Source organism: Nematolebias whitei, chromosome 12, assembly GCF_014905685.2.
Source record: "Nematolebias whitei isolate Nwh7 chromosome 12, NemWhi1, whole genome shotgun sequence".
NCBI lineage: Eukaryota > Metazoa > Chordata > Actinopteri > Cyprinodontiformes > Rivulidae > Nematolebias > Nematolebias whitei.
In genome coordinates this window covers 41,929,605-41,948,237 of record NC_056509.1, presented here as the reverse complement: position 1 = coordinate 41,948,237, position 18,633 = coordinate 41,929,605, and the positions used below count along the sequence as shown (strand labels likewise).

Below are 18,633 nucleotides of genomic sequence, written 5' to 3'. Positions count from 1 at the left end.
AGACTGTGAGAACGCTCTGGTCGGGTGGAGTAGCCCAGGTCTTGGAGATGATCAAGGAGGGCATGTAGGTCTAAACAGCTGCTTTATGCTACATTTTGCAGCTCAGTTAAATCAAAGAGACGTAATTCCATGTCTGTTGTGACAAGCTGCAGATATCAGACCTCCAGGATGGTGGTAAAGTCAGATGTAGCACTGTTTTGCATTTATTTGCTTGGTCCAAATGTGTCATTTTCTAATGTCAGTATCGGTTTGCTTTGTCACAGAAAGGCCTTACTGAGCTGTAAACACATTTCAGTCTGCTCCCTTGCAAAGACACATAAGAGCTGATGGAAATCTACTGTGACAGTTCTCTGAGCTGAACGTAGTTCATAAAATAATCAGAATGAAACTAGCTTTCCTTGAAGGAATGCATATTGCCTGCCATAATCCATGCCAAAGACTTTTGACATATAAAAACGGGAACAAACTCTCAGGGATCGTCGATGTGCAGCAAAACCGTTGGCATAACCTCACTGACCTACACAAGGCGAGGTCCGTGAACAAGGCCAGGCTGATTCTGGCAGATCCTGATCACCCACTCCATGGTGAGTTCAGGTTGCTTCCTATCTGCTGCCTAAATGTAGGACCAACAGACTGAATAACATTAATTCCTGTAGTGATCAGGCTTCTCAATGAATAGTGATGATTTCTATCCATCCATCCATCCATCCATCCATTATCTTCCGCTTGTTCCGAAGTCGGGTCGTGGGGGCAGCAGCTTGAGCAGGGAGGCCCAGACATCTCTTTCCACAGCCACCTCTTCCAGCTCTTCTGGAAGGATTCCAAGGCATTCTCAGGCCAACCAAGAGGCATAGTCTCTCCAGCGTGTCCTGGGTCTTCCCCAGGGTCTTCTCCCAGTCGGACATGCCTGAAGCACCTCCCTAGGGAGATGCCCAGGGAGAATACTTACCAGATGCCCGAACCACCTCAACTGGCTCCTTTCCATGTGGAGGAGCAGCGGTTTTACTCCGAGTCTCTCCAGGATAACTGAATTTCTCACCCTATCTCTAAGGGAGAGTCCAGCTACCCTGCGGAGGAAACATTTCAACTGCCTGTATCTGTGATCTCATTAGTATCTCTATTAGTATTGCTAATAGAAATTAGTCATATCAGTGATTTACTGTTATTTTAATGTCTCGATGTCTTGTCTAGTATGGATGTTTTGTTTGCCTACTGAATGTGAAAGGATTTGCCCCTTGGGGATAATAAAGATTCTTGAACTTAAAAGCTTTAAACACTTGGACTGAGATGGGGAGGACTTTCAGCTGTGACAAGTTTTTAGCTCAGTCTCAATCTGACATGTCTGAGAGTTTCATTAAAATCTAGTGCTTCATGAGCTATTTTGCTGTAAACACAGCCTATAATATGATTGCCCAATATTCACAGCAGCAGGTGATAATTATTGTGGAATTGAAAAACCAACACAAATCCTTCTGGAAATAAATTGTAGAAAACAAGCTGACTTTATCCAACTTTTTTTATCTCTGAATGCTTTAATTTTTTTAAAAATCTGTAGACTGAGAGGACATGTTGTGAGATGAACCATTAATGACATCTGACCGTCTTCCCCTCCAGATCCGGGATGACAACAAGAGGCAGCACCCTTGCCTTGTGGATTTCACCAAACTGCCTGAAACTGAACGGAGCTACAATCTGCAGATGTCCAGCGAAACACTCAAGTATGGCCGCCCCGCTGGTTAAACTGGAAACATTAATTTCTGTGAAAAGCACAGTGAATGCTGGGAGATGGACTTTACTTATTTGTTGAGGAAGCTGAAACAGAATTGTTATTGCTAAAAGATACAAAATACTAGCTAAAGAATGAAAGAAGCATAACACTAGCTCAAAGCCAAAAGTAGCTATGCTAGTTAAAAGCTAAATGCAGTAAAATGCTAAATAAAATGTAAAATTGTAATAAAATAAAAAAGCTAAAGACTATATGTAACAAGAGTAGCTAAAGGTTAAAGTAGTATTTGGCTAGCTACAAATAAAAAAAATAAAATGGTTACCTAAATTCTAAAAGTAGCAAAATGGTATCTAAAAGTTTAAAGTGGCAAAAAGCTTGATAAAAGTGAAAGGTAGGTAAATACCAGCTAAAAGCAACAGCTAATTGTCTGAAAGCCAAAAGTAGCAGAATAACATCTAAAAGCAGCAAAAGGCTAGCATAAAGTAGCAAAATGTTAGATTAAAGCTAAAAGTAACTAAAATTTAAAAGTAGTTTAAGGCTAAAATAACACAAGAAAACAAAAATGGAGCAAGTACGCTGTAACAGACTTGAAAGATAAATGTTTTTTTTAAAGAACTGAAGAGATTCAAACGTATTTCTACGGTGAAAATATATGTAAACAAAGTTAGTCATTGAAAAATTATAAAATTTACAAAAACCAAAAGTCCTATCTCATAAATAAACTGAACGTTTTGATAGACCAATAGCTAAAATAGAAAACATTATGCAAAAGTAGATGCAAAAAAACCAAACAGGACAACAATGATGTGAATGCTGAATCGGCATTCTTAATATAATTTAATTACTTGTTTATTGAACTGCTGTGGCAGCTCCCTGCTAAATGCTGAGCTTCACCAGATTAGGACTAAGATTAAAACAGTGCTTCTGATGACTTTCACCTCCAGGGGAAGTTCCAGTATTGATTTCTTTGAGGTATTGGCTCCAGAAACTATTGATCCATCTAACTGAGTCATCTTTCTATTAAAGCATTTGGCTCAATGAAGCGGTCTCCTCTTCCAATGAGCTCTTGTTGGAGTGAGCAGTTTAACCCTTAAATACGATTTTCCCCAAACGCCGTGTCCACAACAGCCTGAGTGCAGTTCAGTGTTTTGAGGTTCATGAAAATATGAGCTGGGTTTAAAAATACAGTAGTCTGTGGATTATTTAGGAGGAAGATGAAGCATCTTTCATATTTGTTTTTCTCTTTTCTTCTCAGGACCCTGTTGGCACTCGGCTGCCATGTTGCCCAGATTAATGTTCATGCTGAAGATGATCTTAAGAAAATCAAATTGCCTAAAGAGTATGACATCTTTCGACCAGTTCTGCATGGAAAAGACCCACCCACAGCATGCCTCTTAAAATCAATTTCCTCTTTTTTTAATCATGCAGTTTTATTTGTTGCATCACCCCAACTATTATCTTGTGCTTTCTTCATCCTGTCGTGTTGATTTGTCCACAGCTACTTGATGTCTAACGGTTACAAGCCTGCGCCACTAGAACTCTCTGATGTGAAACTGACTGCGGGTCAAGAGGTTCTAGTTGATAAACTGGCTGAAAACGCACACAACGTTTGGGCCAAAGACAGAATAAAACAAGGATGGACCTATGGTATCCAGCAGGTAAAACCGCACCGCTAACATTTGCAGATAATTTATGTTTTTCTTATTTTTCTTATTTTCTCGTCCAAAAGTGACTGAAAGCTGAATGAGTAGGTCCTAAATTGGATTGTTCTGTTGTTGTGCCAGGATTTGAAGAGCAGGCGTAATCCTCGCCTGGTGCCATATGCTTTACTGGATGAACGCACTAAGAAGTCTAACAGAGACAGTCTGAGAGAAGCCATTAGGACCATTGTTGGATATGGATATGAAATCGATCCTCCAGACCAGGAGGGTAAGGTTCTGTTTTATTAAATATGAAAATATCTAAATAATTGAACCCACGACGCATTAGTTCACCCAGCACTGTTTCTAACAAATCCATTCCACTTGATTAACAGGAGAATACTCAAACTACAAATTCACTCAGAGTTTTCCTGGTTACCTACAACAACTCCACACCACATGTAGTGTTTCCCTTGGTCGTCTGCGATGGCAAGGCGCTCATGGGGCGGGGGTGGGAGGAGGAGACACCTCTGTTTTGCGTGCTAGCCGAGTGCCACGTTAGTGCTGGCAGTTATTGACGGGGTGGGAGGTTATGATTATGATGTGTGAGCGAAGCAGAACACTACATCTGTAGCATCTTTGCTAATGCATCTGTATTGCGCGCCGCTAGCTTAGTGCTACGTTATTTCTGGCAGTTTTGGATGCGGGGGTGGGGCTAGGATGCTTGTGAAAAACTGCGTGTGCTCTAGTCACACAAGGAGAGCTGTTGGTCAGGCTACTACTTGTTGCTCTCTAAAATAGTCATTGGATCGAGTGTTTACTTATGTAGGTCAATGTAGATGTTTAACAACCTGTTACAATACACCAGAATTCAGGAAATGGCATCTACTTTCAAAATTTTCACCACCACCAATGTGTCCTCCCCCTCCCGCCCCAACCCCACTTTACAAATGCTTCATGTCTGAATGTTATTTACAATTACAGGCATCGTTTATTGTAGATTATGTATTGGTGTCTCTCCAGTGGTTAATTCTGACATCATGGATCAGCTACAGCATGGAACAAGGCATTAAGTCCTACTGATTGTTTGATCAATCATTTCATTTAAAAGCACTTGGAAATATCTGCACATAAATTATGTATGCATCATGTTGGGTCTCTTTCTTTTTTTTGGCTCAAGTTGTGCATGCGTTAGATGGTCAGAGCATCGAGACCATCCGCTTCTTCCGTGTGGAGCAAACGTATGCCGTGAAGACGGGGAAGTGGTATTTTGAGTTTGAGGTCCTAACTGGAGGGGACATGAGGGTCGGCTGGGCCAGACCAGGATGCAGACCCGACGTGGAGCTGGGCGCAGATGACCAAGCCTACGTCTTTGATGGATACAGGGTAAACTGCATGTCATTTATTTTAAAGGTCACTACATGTTCTAGAAAGCAAATGAGCAACAAAGTTAAGATGGGAGCTTTCACCTCAGTGGTTTTTCTCTCTCAAGGGTCGACGAATGCACGCCGGCAGCCGCTACTTTGGGCAGCCTTGGAAAAAGGGTGACGTGGTTGGTTGCATGATCAATATGGAGGACAAATCCATGATTTTCACCCTGAATGGAGAGATCCTGATCACCAGCAAGGGTTCAGAGCTTTGCTTCGCCGACTTTGAAACAGAGGATGGTGAGGCCTTCAGACTCAAGTCAGCCTAAATATTAGTGTGAATGCTAATTTAGCTTTTGGCTACTGTTTGGTTCAATTTAGCATTAAGATACAATTTAGCTCATTCTTTTTACAGTTTCTTTAGAGTTAAGCAATTGTTTGGTTAATTTTAGCGTTTTGCTGCAGTTTTGCTAAATGTAGCTTTTAGCAAAAGTTTTAATTTTAGATTTTTGCTAGTCTTTTTTTTTTTCCTTTTAGCTAACATAGTGCTAATTTTAGTTTTTAGCAACTGTTTGCTCACTTTAGCTTTTAGCTACTGTTTTGTTGATTTTACCATCTGTTTAGCGTGTCTTAAAAATTCATAAGAGAAATGCATTCCGCGTTCATACTACTTTGCTCTAGTTCTTTTATCCGTTTTGTTTTTCATAATATTTCCAGATAGTCTTATTTTTTTTTCTTATTTCACTTTTATTATTCATAGTCTTTATTTAGCGAAAACAACAAAATGCTAAAATAACAGGTTTTAAGCACTTTGTCCTTTTCATCTATAAGTGATTAAATCTTTAAGCTCTACAGTGTACAAGATCTTCATGGCTGATAAGTCTTTAAATGTTTTATTATTTGTGTCATTTAAGACTCGTTAAATGTTTTTGTGTGTACAGAGGAGTAATGATTCCTTTCCTGTGAACTGTGAACCATCAAACCCACTAATTCCATCCCTTCCTTCAGGTTTTATCCCAGTCTGCAGCCTCGGCATGTCCCAGATCGGCCACATGAACCTGGGCAAAAACGCGAGCACCTTTAAGTACTACACCATGTGTGGTCTTCAGGAGGGTTTTGAGCCCTTTGCTGTCAACACGAACCGAGAGATTACAATGTGGTTCAGCAAGCGCTTGCCCACTTTTTTCAACGTACCTCAGGACCACATGCACATTGAGGTAGAGAAGTGGAGCCTTTCTGATTTAGTCACGAGCAAAAACAGACTCTTATTTACTGACTGGTTGTGAGTGAGTAGCCGATGTCCATGAAAACAGTTATTTTAAGGATTTCTTCTTTTTTTTTAGGTGACGCGGATCGATGGAACTGTTGACAACCCACCCTGCCTGAAGGTCACTCATAAGACATTTGGAACCCAGAACAGCAACAATGACATGGTTTACTGCAGGCTGAGCATGCCTGTGGAGTTTTACTCTGCAGACAGGGTACTGGACGAGTCACTAAAACTCAGGTGAGCAGAACAATCTTCGTGAAGCTCCATTATCACATGTCAATCACCACCTACATTAAGTTCACAAACAACAGTCGTTGCTATCAAGTTTTCATTCTTGCAGCCATCCTCCAAAAGAAGATGGAAGTATTGACTACGGGACCATCCATACTGTAAATAAACATTACCAGTCTACGTGACGTATCGCACTTATTCACTGCTCCTTTTACACCAGCAACCTTTCTAAGTGTGTATTTTTACACTTGCAGTACTACCACTCGGTGAGAGTGTTTGCCGGACAGGACCCTGCCTCTGTGTGGGTGGGCTGGGTCACACCCGATTACCATTACTACAACAAGAACTTCGGTCTCAGCAAGACTCAAACCGTCACCGTCACCCTGGGAGACGAGAGGGGCCGGGTCCACGAGAGGCAAGCTGCTGGCTTTATTTAATATCCAGTGCTCATATGAGATCAGGGAATTCAATAACAGTATTTTCAGAGCAATCATTTTTTTTTTTATATTAAACCCCCCTATTTACATTTAATTGCTTTTCTGATTTATCACAGTTATACTGAGTTTAGATGGTTTTTTAAAGCAGGGTAGAACCAGGAGCTGCTGGTGTGTGTTTGAACGTGTGAATTATGATTAATGCACTCAACTTTTGTACAGAAACACAAAAACTGAATAGGTGCTTACCCTTTTTACAGTGAATATAATGACTGAGCATTTCCATACAAATGCAGGTTTACAGATTACTGGTAGTCAGTTCCTCCATGTTAAATCTGTTGCATCTGTTTTATACTTTTATGTATCGTCAAAGTATGTTTGTTATTATTGTTGAATGAATTAGATTTTATGTTGATCTTTGGTCAGATTTACTCGGCGTTAGTCAAAAAAGAAATAAAAAAATCTGTTTATGGTAAAGAAATCATAGATTCTTAAGAACTGTTTGAATAACTCTGATTGAACTGAGCGTTCATTCCTAAAGGAAGAATCTTTTCACCAAAAGTAAACCTATTAATTATTTTGATGTATTGATATAAATGATATTTTGTAATCACAAATAATGTTATTCAACTTAATGTGTTTAATAAAAATAAAAATAAAATAAATAAAAACGATCTTTCCAAGAAAATTTTCACTGTTTACATTTGTAAAGTTTTAAGCAGGTTTATCTCTCAAACATCTATTAAATAAAAGAAAAATGGCAAAACAGCAACTTCATTATATATATATATATATATATATATATATATCAACAGGGGAGTGGTAGCACAGAGGTTAGAGTGGGTGGGCCTGTGATTCCCCAGACAACATCAAAATGTGTGAAAAAGGTGAAACACCTGCTTTCACCCTTCAAAAGGGCGGCTGTGGCTGAGTGGTTAGAGAAGTCGTCCTCCATTGCAAGAGTTTGGGGTTCGACTCCACCAGCGGTCACATGCCGAAGTGTCCCTGGGCAAGACACTGAACCCCTCATTGCCTCCGATGTGCGTCCCATCAGTGTATGAATGTGATAAAAAGCACTGATTAGTCTCTTTGGAATGATTTGTTCAATTAGCTTTGTAGAGATCTAGTAGAGAGCTGTATGAATGGGTACATGAGGGCACTGATTGTGTTGTAAAGCGCTTTGAGTATCTTGATCAGATAGAAAGGCGCTATACAAGTACAGTCCATTTACCCTCATTTGCCTCACACTGGGCTCATGAGCAAGGCCCCTAACCCCCCCAGCTGCTCCCCGGGCACCTTAGATGACAACCCTCTGCTTCACATGTGTGTGCTCACATGTGCAATGGGAAAAATGCAGATACTTAATTTCCCCATTGGGGATTAAGAGTACAATTTAAAAAAATATATTAAACTGACATCTGTCCTTAAAAAAAAACGGTCCACTGCTGCAGCTATTTTCTATATATACAGTATGACAGGTTCACTTTTTATTTATTTATTTTTCCCTGACCACACTGCACAATGACAGTGTTATAAGCTGGCCACGGTTTGCGTGGTGATCAGACCAGTAAATTAGAAATGAATGTGCTGAGCTCTTGTTCTGGTTGTTTTGCTTCAGCGTTCAGAGGAGTAACTGCTACATGGTGTGCGCGGCCGACGCCGTCAGCCCGTCCTCCTCTAGCCATTCCAACTCAGACCTGGAAATCGGCTGTCTGATCGACCTGGCCACGGGCTTCGTCTCCTTCACAGCCAACGGCACCGAATTGCCCACAGTCTATCAGGTAAAAGAGGAGACCAGAGTTTCGTAATCAGATACGCAGGGACGTATGCTGAGACATAAACGTGCCCATGACCAAACATTTTCCTCCTGTGGTAAATTTAATATGTACAGATGACTTGATTCCGCTGCAGAGTCAATGAAATACACATACTGTGGTGTAGTTTCTGTTTCCTGCTCTGCTGAGCTCGAGTATTTAAGACGTCAAAAATGTGATGAGATGTTGGAACGATACAGCAAAAAGCTGCTTCTGCTTCATTCTTCTTCTTTCCACTGTTCTTTGCTTCATAAAGTGGTTTAGTGGTTTTTTTTTTAAGCAATATTTAAAAAATGCTATATTTGGAGAACGGCATCTCTTTTTCCATTACAGTTTATGCTGCTTAAATCTGTGATGGTTGAAATGGCTGTGATGGTTTTCCTTTTCTTTTCTTTTAGAGTAAATGTATTGAACTCAACAAGCATGAGGATATTTTTTCTTTCCAGGTGGAGCCGAACACCAAGCTCTTTCCAGCTGTTTTTGTACGCCCCACCAGCTCAAACCTCTTCCAGTTTGAATTTGTCAAGATCAAGGTTTGGATCTCTTTTTTTCATTCAATCTTTATTTATACAGATTAATCCCATTCAGCCTCGGGGACTCATTTACAAGAGAGACCTGACCTTCATCGTCCCTTTAATTTGTTTCAATTTTAGTTTTAGCATACTGCATATAAAGGGTGTGAACACCCAGAAGTTCTTTGTGAGTGTTCATGAATAGGTGGAAGTGACAGTTTGGGTGTTTCAGATATGGGTTAAAAAGGCACTAATTGTATGAAAACTTATTTTGTATTACAGCAGTAATGCTTTGCTCAGTGATCCTTCAAGATCTCACCTAACAACTATTTTTAGTGTATATTTGTTAAAATATGTATTTAATAAACTGCAGCATAATCAGTGATGCTCCTACGATAATACATTTTCTTTAAAGTTATTTTCTGATGGTAACTCCCCTGCCTTATCCCAGGATGCCATGCCGCTGTCGTCTGCCATCTTCAGAAGCGAGCAGAGGAACCCGGTTCCTCAGTGTCCACCGAGACTGGATGTGCAGACCATCGTGGCCGTGCTCTGGAGTCGAATGCCGAACACCTTCCTGAATGTGGAGACGGCTCGGGTCAGTGAACGGCACGGCTGGGTGGTCCAATGTCTGGAGCCCCTGCAGATGATGGCTGTGCACATACCTGAAGAGAACAGGTACCATAACAAAACACATCAATGTGTTGATGATCACTGTATCAACAGAGGCATCCTGTATTATTATTATTTTAATGCTGAATCATGGACCGTGCTTAGTAACATATTTTAATAATTTACACATTTGAATGGTTGTCTACAGGCACCTCCTTTTATCTTAAATTACCCACATTTTGAGTACACCGTTGTTTGTTTATATAAAATTATAATTTACACATTTTAGTCTAACTCACTGAGATAAATATGGTAAAACAAATTATGTACATAATGCAAAGAGGCACAGTAGACATACAGGTAGGCGGCTTGTCGCACTATTTTTCTGTGATTTATCTCCAAAGATAAACTCCTTTTCAAGTGGCATTAAGTTGTTTTATTCACGAACCAATCAAGTTGACCACAGTTTGTTCCTTCATGCATACACTCAGCATTGTTGGACCAGCATAGTGACAGCATTTCTGTGTGTGTTACTCTAACGTTACACACATTTACCTATCAACTCGGTTCCGGGACTTTCTTTATTGCCGATTGATTTAAGCAACAAAGGAAGTCCCAGAAACAAAAGTTCAACATTCCCTTGTCCTCATGGAGACTTCAAAATGTTGAAAATCCTTGCAAACACTGCTTTTCCTGGAATTATCTTCATCCACTCGCAGAAAATGACCTGTAATGCTGTAGTGAGTATGCCAGGCCTCTATGTGGCGCTGTAACACTGCCACAAACATACACCAAAAACAGGAAGCAAGGCGACGAGCACGTACATAATGCTTACACTCTGGATACTGTAGGACACCCTCAGATTAGTGCTGTCATTTCTAACACGGGCACAAAGCCTAGCCCGACCTGAATTCGGGGTGGGCCATAATAATGTGCTGAATGGACAGGCCGGGTCAGTGTCAGGCGCGGTTGATGATCCAATTATATGGCAACTTGGCTTGCTATACAATCACCAGCTGCATGCGGCCATTAGACTGCGTGCTGACTGGCCTTGAAAGAGGCAAAAAAAAAAGTTAAGTTAAGCTTCAGATGGAATTGCCAGGCAGCGATCCATCAGCCCAAATGGACGTTCAGCCGCTGCACTCAGCGGACGACCCAAACAGGTGAGATCCCAAAATATCCTCGCAGACATGTCAGAGCAGGGTCCGTGTCTGAATAATGCAGAATGCAGGCAGAAGCAGGGATTTAATGCACTTTGACGGCTATGAAAGGACAAACACCCCCTCATCTCCTATCTTCTGCCCCCTTTTACTTAGCCGCGCGCATCTGCCGACTGTTAATAACTATATAAGCAGTCAAAGCTTAATTAAAAATGTTGGGGGGTTTTCAGGTTCTGACCTGTAATTACTGTTAATTCGTTGGGTTGGGTTCGGAAAAATGGCTATGGGCTGGGGCTGGGTCGCATATTTTGGGCCCGAATGCAACTCTATCTCAGATCGAAGGTTTTATTAGTTATTGTATTTTGGCTGTCTACACAAAAATCCAAAAGTGTTTGTCCTAGATTTTTTTTTTTTTATCTTTAAGCTATTCTTGAGGAAACACATCTAAAATATATTAAACTTGCTGTGTGAACGGTCTCATAGTAGTGATTCAACTCCCCATCCTGCCCTGGTCATTTCCTCCACACGATCAAGAAAGAAGCGTTTCAGGCCTGACGTGAAATGCTTGCCTCAGATGCCCTCAGGCGTGTAAGTGCCGGACATTAACTCCCAGGTGAACTCGCCTCCCCCTTTTACGAGTCTGTCCCTTTTCTTCATTCTCAGCGCCGTCTGCCTTTAAAAATTCCGCTCCGTATTAGTTTTCCTCTTACTGCAACAGGGCCAGTTTGTTTTCTCCACCTTCCCATGACCTGGAAATGATCATATTTCTGCAAACACGTCTTACAGTCCCTTCAATTCATACTGAAGAGAGAATGAACAAGCAGGATGCAGTGAGAGAACAAAGGAGCATCCGGTTATCCAATTACAATGTGTTGATGTCCAAGTTATTGTTTGTTTATTCAAATTTTTTTTGACACTTCATCTCCATTTTTCTCCATCGTTCCTTCAGGTGTTTGGACATCCTAGAGTTATCAGAGCATGAGGACCTGAGGAAATTTCACTACCACACTCTGAAGTTGTACAGCGCTCTCTGTGCTCTGGGAAACAATCGTGTCGCTCACGCTCTCTGCAGCCATTTAGACCAGTCGCAGCTCCTCTACACCATCGACAACCAGTACCTGTCAGGCATGCTCAGAGAGGGCTTCTATAATGTCCTCATCAGGTGAGTTGTCGTCTTTTTCTTTGCTGATCTGGTTGTCTTATATTGTTTTTGTTTTTTTTATTTACCTACCAAGCTGCTAATTGGAAAAATGTTTACATGTTAGATGAAGAAAAAACGAGAATGGGAAAGATGATGAATGTTGCCAGTAAATGATGATAAATGGTGCTGTCGGTGAAACAAAAGGAAAGTCAAAAATGTTACAAAAATTAAATGGGTTGAGCTGACATGTGAAGGAAAGAAAAGCTCGGTCAGGTTTTATTAATCGGATCTATGTCTGTCAGCGTCGGTTTCAGAGCCATTAACTGCCAAAGTGATGGAGCGATACACAAACTCAACATTCACCGCTGTCCAATAAATCATAACAATCTGTTTGTGTTGCCAGCTCACATCCATGGCAACTGAATCACTTTTTCTTTTCTTTTTTTAATGTACTATTGTTTCAAGCATTAGGAAAAATAAAAAAGATGGGACAAAAATGAGTAAAATTAAATTTTATGGCAGCAACACATCTCAAAAACACTGACAGGTGGAGACGAAAGCAGTAAAAGTGTCAAGGATAAGAAACACCTGGGGGAGAGTTTTACAGCTCAGTACAGGTCCGTGTGAAAACTTTTTAAAAAGGCTGAATCTATGAGAAGTAGAGAAGTTTACCAGTCTGCATAAATTGTCTAGAAACAGTGGAACAATTTCAGGACAATTTTCCTCAATGGAAGATTGATGGATTGATGGATGGATTTGATAAAATAAATAAAAAATCTCCGCTTAAAGGACAAAGTAGAAAGTCAATATTGGATGCAGATGATCTTCCATCCGTCCACTGCATTAAAAACAGGTCTGTTTGTGTTCTGGTCATTCCTGCATGGACTCAGGAGCACTGCCACAGATCACTGTCTGTAAACACAGATCACCATGCCATCCACAAATGCTGGTTAAAGCTCTATCGTACAAACAAGAAGCAATATGTGAACACCATAAAGAACCAAAGCTCATTTAAATTGGACTGAGACAAAGTGGAAAATGTTCTTTGGTCGGACCAATGGAGATTTTAAACTATTTTTGGAAACCGCAGGTGCTACATCTTCCATACTAAAGAGGAGACGGACCATCCAGCCTGATAACAACCACTGTTCAAAAGCCTGCCTCTGATGGTATGGGGGTGCATTAGTGCCTATGGCATGGGCAGCTTACACATCTGGAAAGGCACCAACAATACAGAAAATTATTTATTTACCTTTATTTAATTAACAAATTCCACTGAAATCTAATTAACCAGTAAGCCATAGTGCTGCCAGAAAAACAGTGTAAACAGGTTTTGAAACGATATGCTCCAATTCAGATGTCGACTTTATCAGATACGGCATCGCATATTGCAGCAAAATGATGCTAAACAACATACTGCGTCCTCTCCTACAGCAGGTCTTCATTGTAGAAGAGGAGTAGAAGAAGGTCATGTGCTGGTCGTTTGCCTGCAGTCCAAACCTGTCACCAAATTTAACATAAAATCCAGCAAAGATGGTTTAGGACTGTTGAGCAACTAGAATCCTACATCAAACATGAATGGGACAACATTCCCCTCCAGAAACACCAACCTTTATGAAACTGGAGTTGTACAGTACTTTTTACTGTGTGAACATTTATGAAGCATTCACTCTATTGGGATCCATTTTTCAGCTTCTTTCTTGTTCCACAATTTTTGTGCCATTTCAACAAATCATAAATCAAAACGTTCAGCTCTTTCAGGACAACTCTGCTATGACTTTTTGTTATTGGTGCAACTTTAGCTTTTTGAAATATTTAGCCTTTTACGCCACTTTTTTCCTCAAAGAAAATGAATTGAGCTCATTTTACATCCTTCACATCTTTAGATCCGTTTACAACCTTTTACTGCTCGTTTCACATTTTGTTCTGCTTCAGCTTCTTTCAGCTTCCTTGTGCAAATTTAAACTTTTTCCCCAGCAAATTTCAGCTGTTTTTCAGCTGTTTTGTGCTCCTTTTAGATTATTTCTGCTAACTTCAACATTTTTGTGCTTCTTCTAACGTCTTTTTGCTAGTTTCAGCTTATTTATGCCAGTTTCAGCTTTTTCTACTATTTCAGCTACTTGGTTTTTATGCTAATTTAAGCTTTTTAGCTAATTCCACATTTTTTGCACTCATTTCAACTTTTTTCAGCCTAATTCAACAAAAATGTGCGCTCTCCACGTCAGTTGTGTAATTTCAGCTTCTTTCTGCATTTTTAGCTACTTTTCAGCTGGTTTTTTTTTTTTGTTGCTAATTTCAGCTTTTTTTTTCCAAATAATTTAAATTGTGCTCATTTCTGCTTCTTTCAGCCTAACTGGGCAAACGTGTTCTTTCTGCTTTAAGCTTGTTCTACTGTTTCAACTACTTTTTAGCTTATTTTAGTTATTTTCAGCTAAATTCAAAATTTCTGTAATTTCTGCTACTATCAGCCTAATTAACTTCTTTATACTAATTTCAGTATAGTTATAGATATCACTAGTTTCAGCTTTTTCTGCTATTTCAGCTACTATTTAGCTGTTTTATGCTAATTTCAGCTTTTTTAGGTAATATCCAAAATTTTCTGCTCATTTCTGCTAATTTATACCTAATTCAGCAAAAAAAAAAAGTTATTTCTGCTTTATTCTGCTATTTTAAGCTTGTTCTTTCATTTCAGCTACAACTCAGCATTTTTTAAGCTAATTTCAGCTGTTTTTCCAGCTAGTGCTTCTGCAATAAGCATTCACACTGCATTTTCACAGGAAACACACTTTCTATAGTTCAATTTAGGTTTGCTTTCTGACGTTTAGTGCTTCCCTCATTGTTTGCAGAAAAAGTCAACCTGAATGGAAAATGCTTGTTTCTGTTTGTTGGTTTTATTTACGAAGTTTAGCCACAATAGTTAAAAGAGCCCATTCAGGCTCGACTGCTGAATCATGCGTATAGATGAGCATCCCCTTTACTTTCCTCAGGCATACTATTGCAATCTAAAAAAATGAGGATGTAGAAATCTTACTAATGGTGCATTTAAATCACTAAAGGATGCTTTAAGTTAAATGGAGATACAGAAGACATTGTTTTGAGTTATGTGCAATAATTGAAGTAACTCTTGTTTTCAGCATTCATCTCGAGACAGCGAAGGAGGCGCGCCTGATGATGAACAATGAGTTCATTATCCCTGTGACAGATGAGACTCGTTCCATCAAACTCTTCCCAGATGAGTCCAAGCAACACTCGCTGCCCGGCGTGGGCCTCAGCACCTCCCTTACACCTCGGGTCAACTTCTCCCCCGTCGGCATCATCAACACCAAACGCCACCAGTTCCTCTACAGCCCCCAGATCCCACTGGGCATCTTGAAGGAGAAAGCCATTAGCATGCTGACGGAAGCCGTGCAGGGAGGGGGCTCGCACATCCGAGACCCCGTGGGCGGGAGTTTGGAGTATCAGTTTGTTCCCATCCTGAAGCTCATCGGAACGCTGCTCATCATGGGGGTCCTGACCAGTGACGAGGTGAGGCTGATCCTCCTCCTGATCGAGCCCAACGTGTTCGGGGAGGTCAAGGAGGGTGAGGAGGCGAAGGGGGATGAGGTGGCTGGGGTAAGGGAGAAGGAGGAGGTGAGCAAGAATGAGGAGAAGGCTGTGGAGGCGGGGGAGGAGGAGACCAAGGAGAGTAAACCACCTGCTAAAAGTCTGCTGGAGAAGTCGCTGCCGGAGTCCGTCAAACGGCAGGTGATTAAAAAAATAAACACATTAACACAGAGTGATGAGTGAAAACAAATCCATAAAACTGAGTCAGCAGTTTCTCTTTTAGGGTTTTAATAGAGCCAATACTGACTCAGCACAATTTCAATCTAACTACTTCTGCATACTTTATCCAACTTTAGCCAATATATCAAAACATTCCGCTCATACTGGAGATGGGTGCTGACCTTTGGCTTTTGTTACTTGAACTTTTCAAATTTTTAACAAAATACTTAATTTACAAATATTTTCTCCTTAGAAATACATAGAGCTTATTAATTCCTTAAAACAACTGTTCTCTTTGTCATTGCTTCAGCATGCTGCCTCTACTTTTGTCATCTTGTGCAACTTTTAAGTTTTTAGCTACCAATCTGCAAGTTTTAGCTTTTAGCTATCCTTTTGCTTAATTTCATGTTGTATTGCCTTTTGGTATGTTGTACATTTTAGCTGCCATTTTGTTATTTTTGTCTATTGGTTTGCTACTTTTAACTATCATTTTGTTTTTAGTTTTAATAACTTAGCTTCTTCAGCTAATTTTAGCTGCTATTCTGCATCCTGCATGCTCGCTTGTTCATTGAATTGGTATAATTCTCATTTGTCAGGTTTTGGCTCCACTTTAGTCATTTTATCATTTTTTGAGAAATGGCTGCATGATAAATCTAATATACACGTCGGACACTTTAATAAATTTCATTTACACAACACAAAGAAAAGCTGTCCTTCTGTTCCTGTTCCAGATGTGCGAGCTGCTGCATTACTTCTGCGACTGCGAGCTGAAGCATCGCATCGAATCCATCGTCTCGTTCTCCGACAGATTTGTTTCCAAGCTGCAGTTTAATCAGAAGTTTCGCTACAACGAGCTGATGCTGGCTCTCAACATGTCCGCCGCCGTCACGGCCAAGAAGACCAAGGAGTTCCGCTCGCCGCCTCACGAGCAGGTACAGCCTTTCAGCGGCGCTGCTGTATTATTTACACCAAAACGTTGTGCTCAAGGCTGTTTCTGTGACATCAACACTTGGCCTGTCGCGATAAACAAATCAGTTAATCGCACGATGAATGAAAATGATCAACCTCATTTTCATTTATTGGCTTTATCGTTTCTTCGTGTCTCTCTCGTTCTACTGAAGACACTGGATGACAAAAGGCTCAACTCCAGTGTTCTTCACTGACCCCTCCCTTTATCTTTTCTCTTTAAAATCTGTGTTAACCGTCCAAAATGGTGCTGAGAAGCTAAGCTACGAGCTAAACTAACAGGCCGACCTCGGGAATAAACCTCCCATTTTGTCGAAGCTCCAAAATTCACAGTTGAAACTCGTGCCTTTGTGTAAAAAGTTGTGTTTTCTCTGCAAAAAGAAGCGGAGAACTTTACTGATTTTTTTTATTAAAAGCTTTGTGTGAAAAATGCTATTCTAAAGAGCTTAAATCACTGAGCGTCAGCATGTCAGCCCATATCATGACCTCCCGCCCATTTTTCTTAGAGACGTGCTGCTCAACTATACATCCTTTGGTTCAAACAGTCTCATACTGCCATCAGGTGGTCAAAAATGGTACTGCACACCAAACAAATCATAATTTCTTCTAAAATTTGACAATTATTGTTAAATTTTAAACATTATTGTTTATTGCAATGATTTCTGAGCCAATTAATCACCTAGCAAAACGTGTTATTGTGACAGGCCTAATCAACACAAACACCTGATGTATGATGTAGACCTCTGGATCAGCGGTGGTCATCTTCGTTTGCTCATTGTCCACACTCATTCCTTCCTGCTTCTTCACCCCTTCTCCTCCTTTTTTTTTAATATTCCCCTCTTTTTGTCTTTGCCTGACCTTGTTGCTCTGTTCGTTTCCTGCAGATCAATATTCTCCTGAACTTTGACGCAGGGGAGGACTGTCCCTGTCCAGAGGAGGTCCAGGATGAGCTCAAGTCCTTCCATGAAGAATTACGACTCCACTGTGGTAGAGTCCAACTGCTTGCTCAATAGATGCAGTTCTTACACAAATTTAGGGAATTTCAGTTAAAAAACATAAAATAAACAAGTCTAAATATTAGTTTGGCACCAGTTGATTTTGTTCCAACGAGTTTGTCTTTGGAATTTTTGGACAAATCTGAAAAACTTTTTTATGGTTTAGGATTAGATCTGCCTTTATTTGGCTTTTTTTTTGTAGCTGTGCTACTCTTCTTTATCACGTTTTATTCGCATTAATCTGACAGAAATATGTTTGCACTTGCAGGAATCCCAGTGGATGAGGAGGAGGAAGAGCAGGACACGTCTATAAAAGGCCGTCTGCTGGCTTTGCTCTACAAGATTAAAGGTCCACCTCAGAAGACAGAAGAAGAACCCAAAGAGACGGAGCAGGCGGCTCCAAGTAAGTGTCCTCGCTCACTAAAGAGAAAACTGCTCTAATCTACTGAAAATGGGCTTTTCTCTGAACACTTGAACTCTCTCTTCAGCGTCTTTTACTCGAAAGAAAAAAAAATCACAAATTGTGTTTTTCCATTACGAGAACCTGAAGGGCTCAAGTTTTATCTGCTGCATTTTTCACTGCAGACCACAAACCTTCGACATGGACAGAACAAGCTGTCTTTGTTCCAAGTGTAAAATAAAAAGATAGAATTGTTTGTCTTCCACAGTCTGTAATCCATGTGATTTATGTTGGGAATTATGTGCCACACTGCAAAAATACTTCAAAAAACATGGACTCCAAGTAGCAAATCAAATGAAAGCTGTTTTTTTCATTGTTATAAGATAGAAAAACAGTTTTGTTGTGATCAAAAAGCAACTCTTTGAAAGGTTGATGGTAAAAAATAAAAATAAAAAAGTGATTAGGTCTTAATCATTAATAAATAAATGCATAAATTTATAAATAAATAAATACATAAATAAATAAAGGGTAACAGTGCATCAATGCTACAGAAATTAAAAAGATATTAGGTCCTAATCATGAATAAATAAATAAATTGAATAA

The 18,633-nt window shown here is 40.1% G+C and overlaps 1 protein-coding gene across 1 annotated transcript in view; it reads left to right on the top strand.

The window, feature by feature from the left end:
• The window catches only part of ryr3 (ryanodine receptor 3), a gene marked incomplete in the record, with an annotated part of 155,080 nt that overhangs the window by 63,316 nt on the left and 73,131 nt on the right, over positions 1 to 18,633 (top strand). The window contains 18 exon segments of the mRNA XM_037685921.1: positions 1,615 to 1,718; positions 2,982 to 3,065; positions 3,225 to 3,384; positions 3,511 to 3,655; positions 4,547 to 4,752; positions 4,859 to 5,033; positions 5,742 to 5,950; positions 6,077 to 6,240; positions 6,344 to 6,392; positions 6,489 to 6,649; positions 8,287 to 8,449; positions 8,929 to 9,015; positions 9,446 to 9,672; positions 11,716 to 11,928; positions 15,042 to 15,651; positions 16,401 to 16,601; positions 17,520 to 17,622; positions 17,899 to 18,033. Of these exon segments, the coding sequence (XP_037541849.1) occupies positions 1,615 to 1,718; positions 2,982 to 3,065; positions 3,225 to 3,384; positions 3,511 to 3,655; positions 4,547 to 4,752; positions 4,859 to 5,033; positions 5,742 to 5,950; positions 6,077 to 6,240; positions 6,344 to 6,392; positions 6,489 to 6,649; positions 8,287 to 8,449; positions 8,929 to 9,015; positions 9,446 to 9,672; positions 11,716 to 11,928; positions 15,042 to 15,651; positions 16,401 to 16,601; positions 17,520 to 17,622; positions 17,899 to 18,033 (3,196 nt within the window).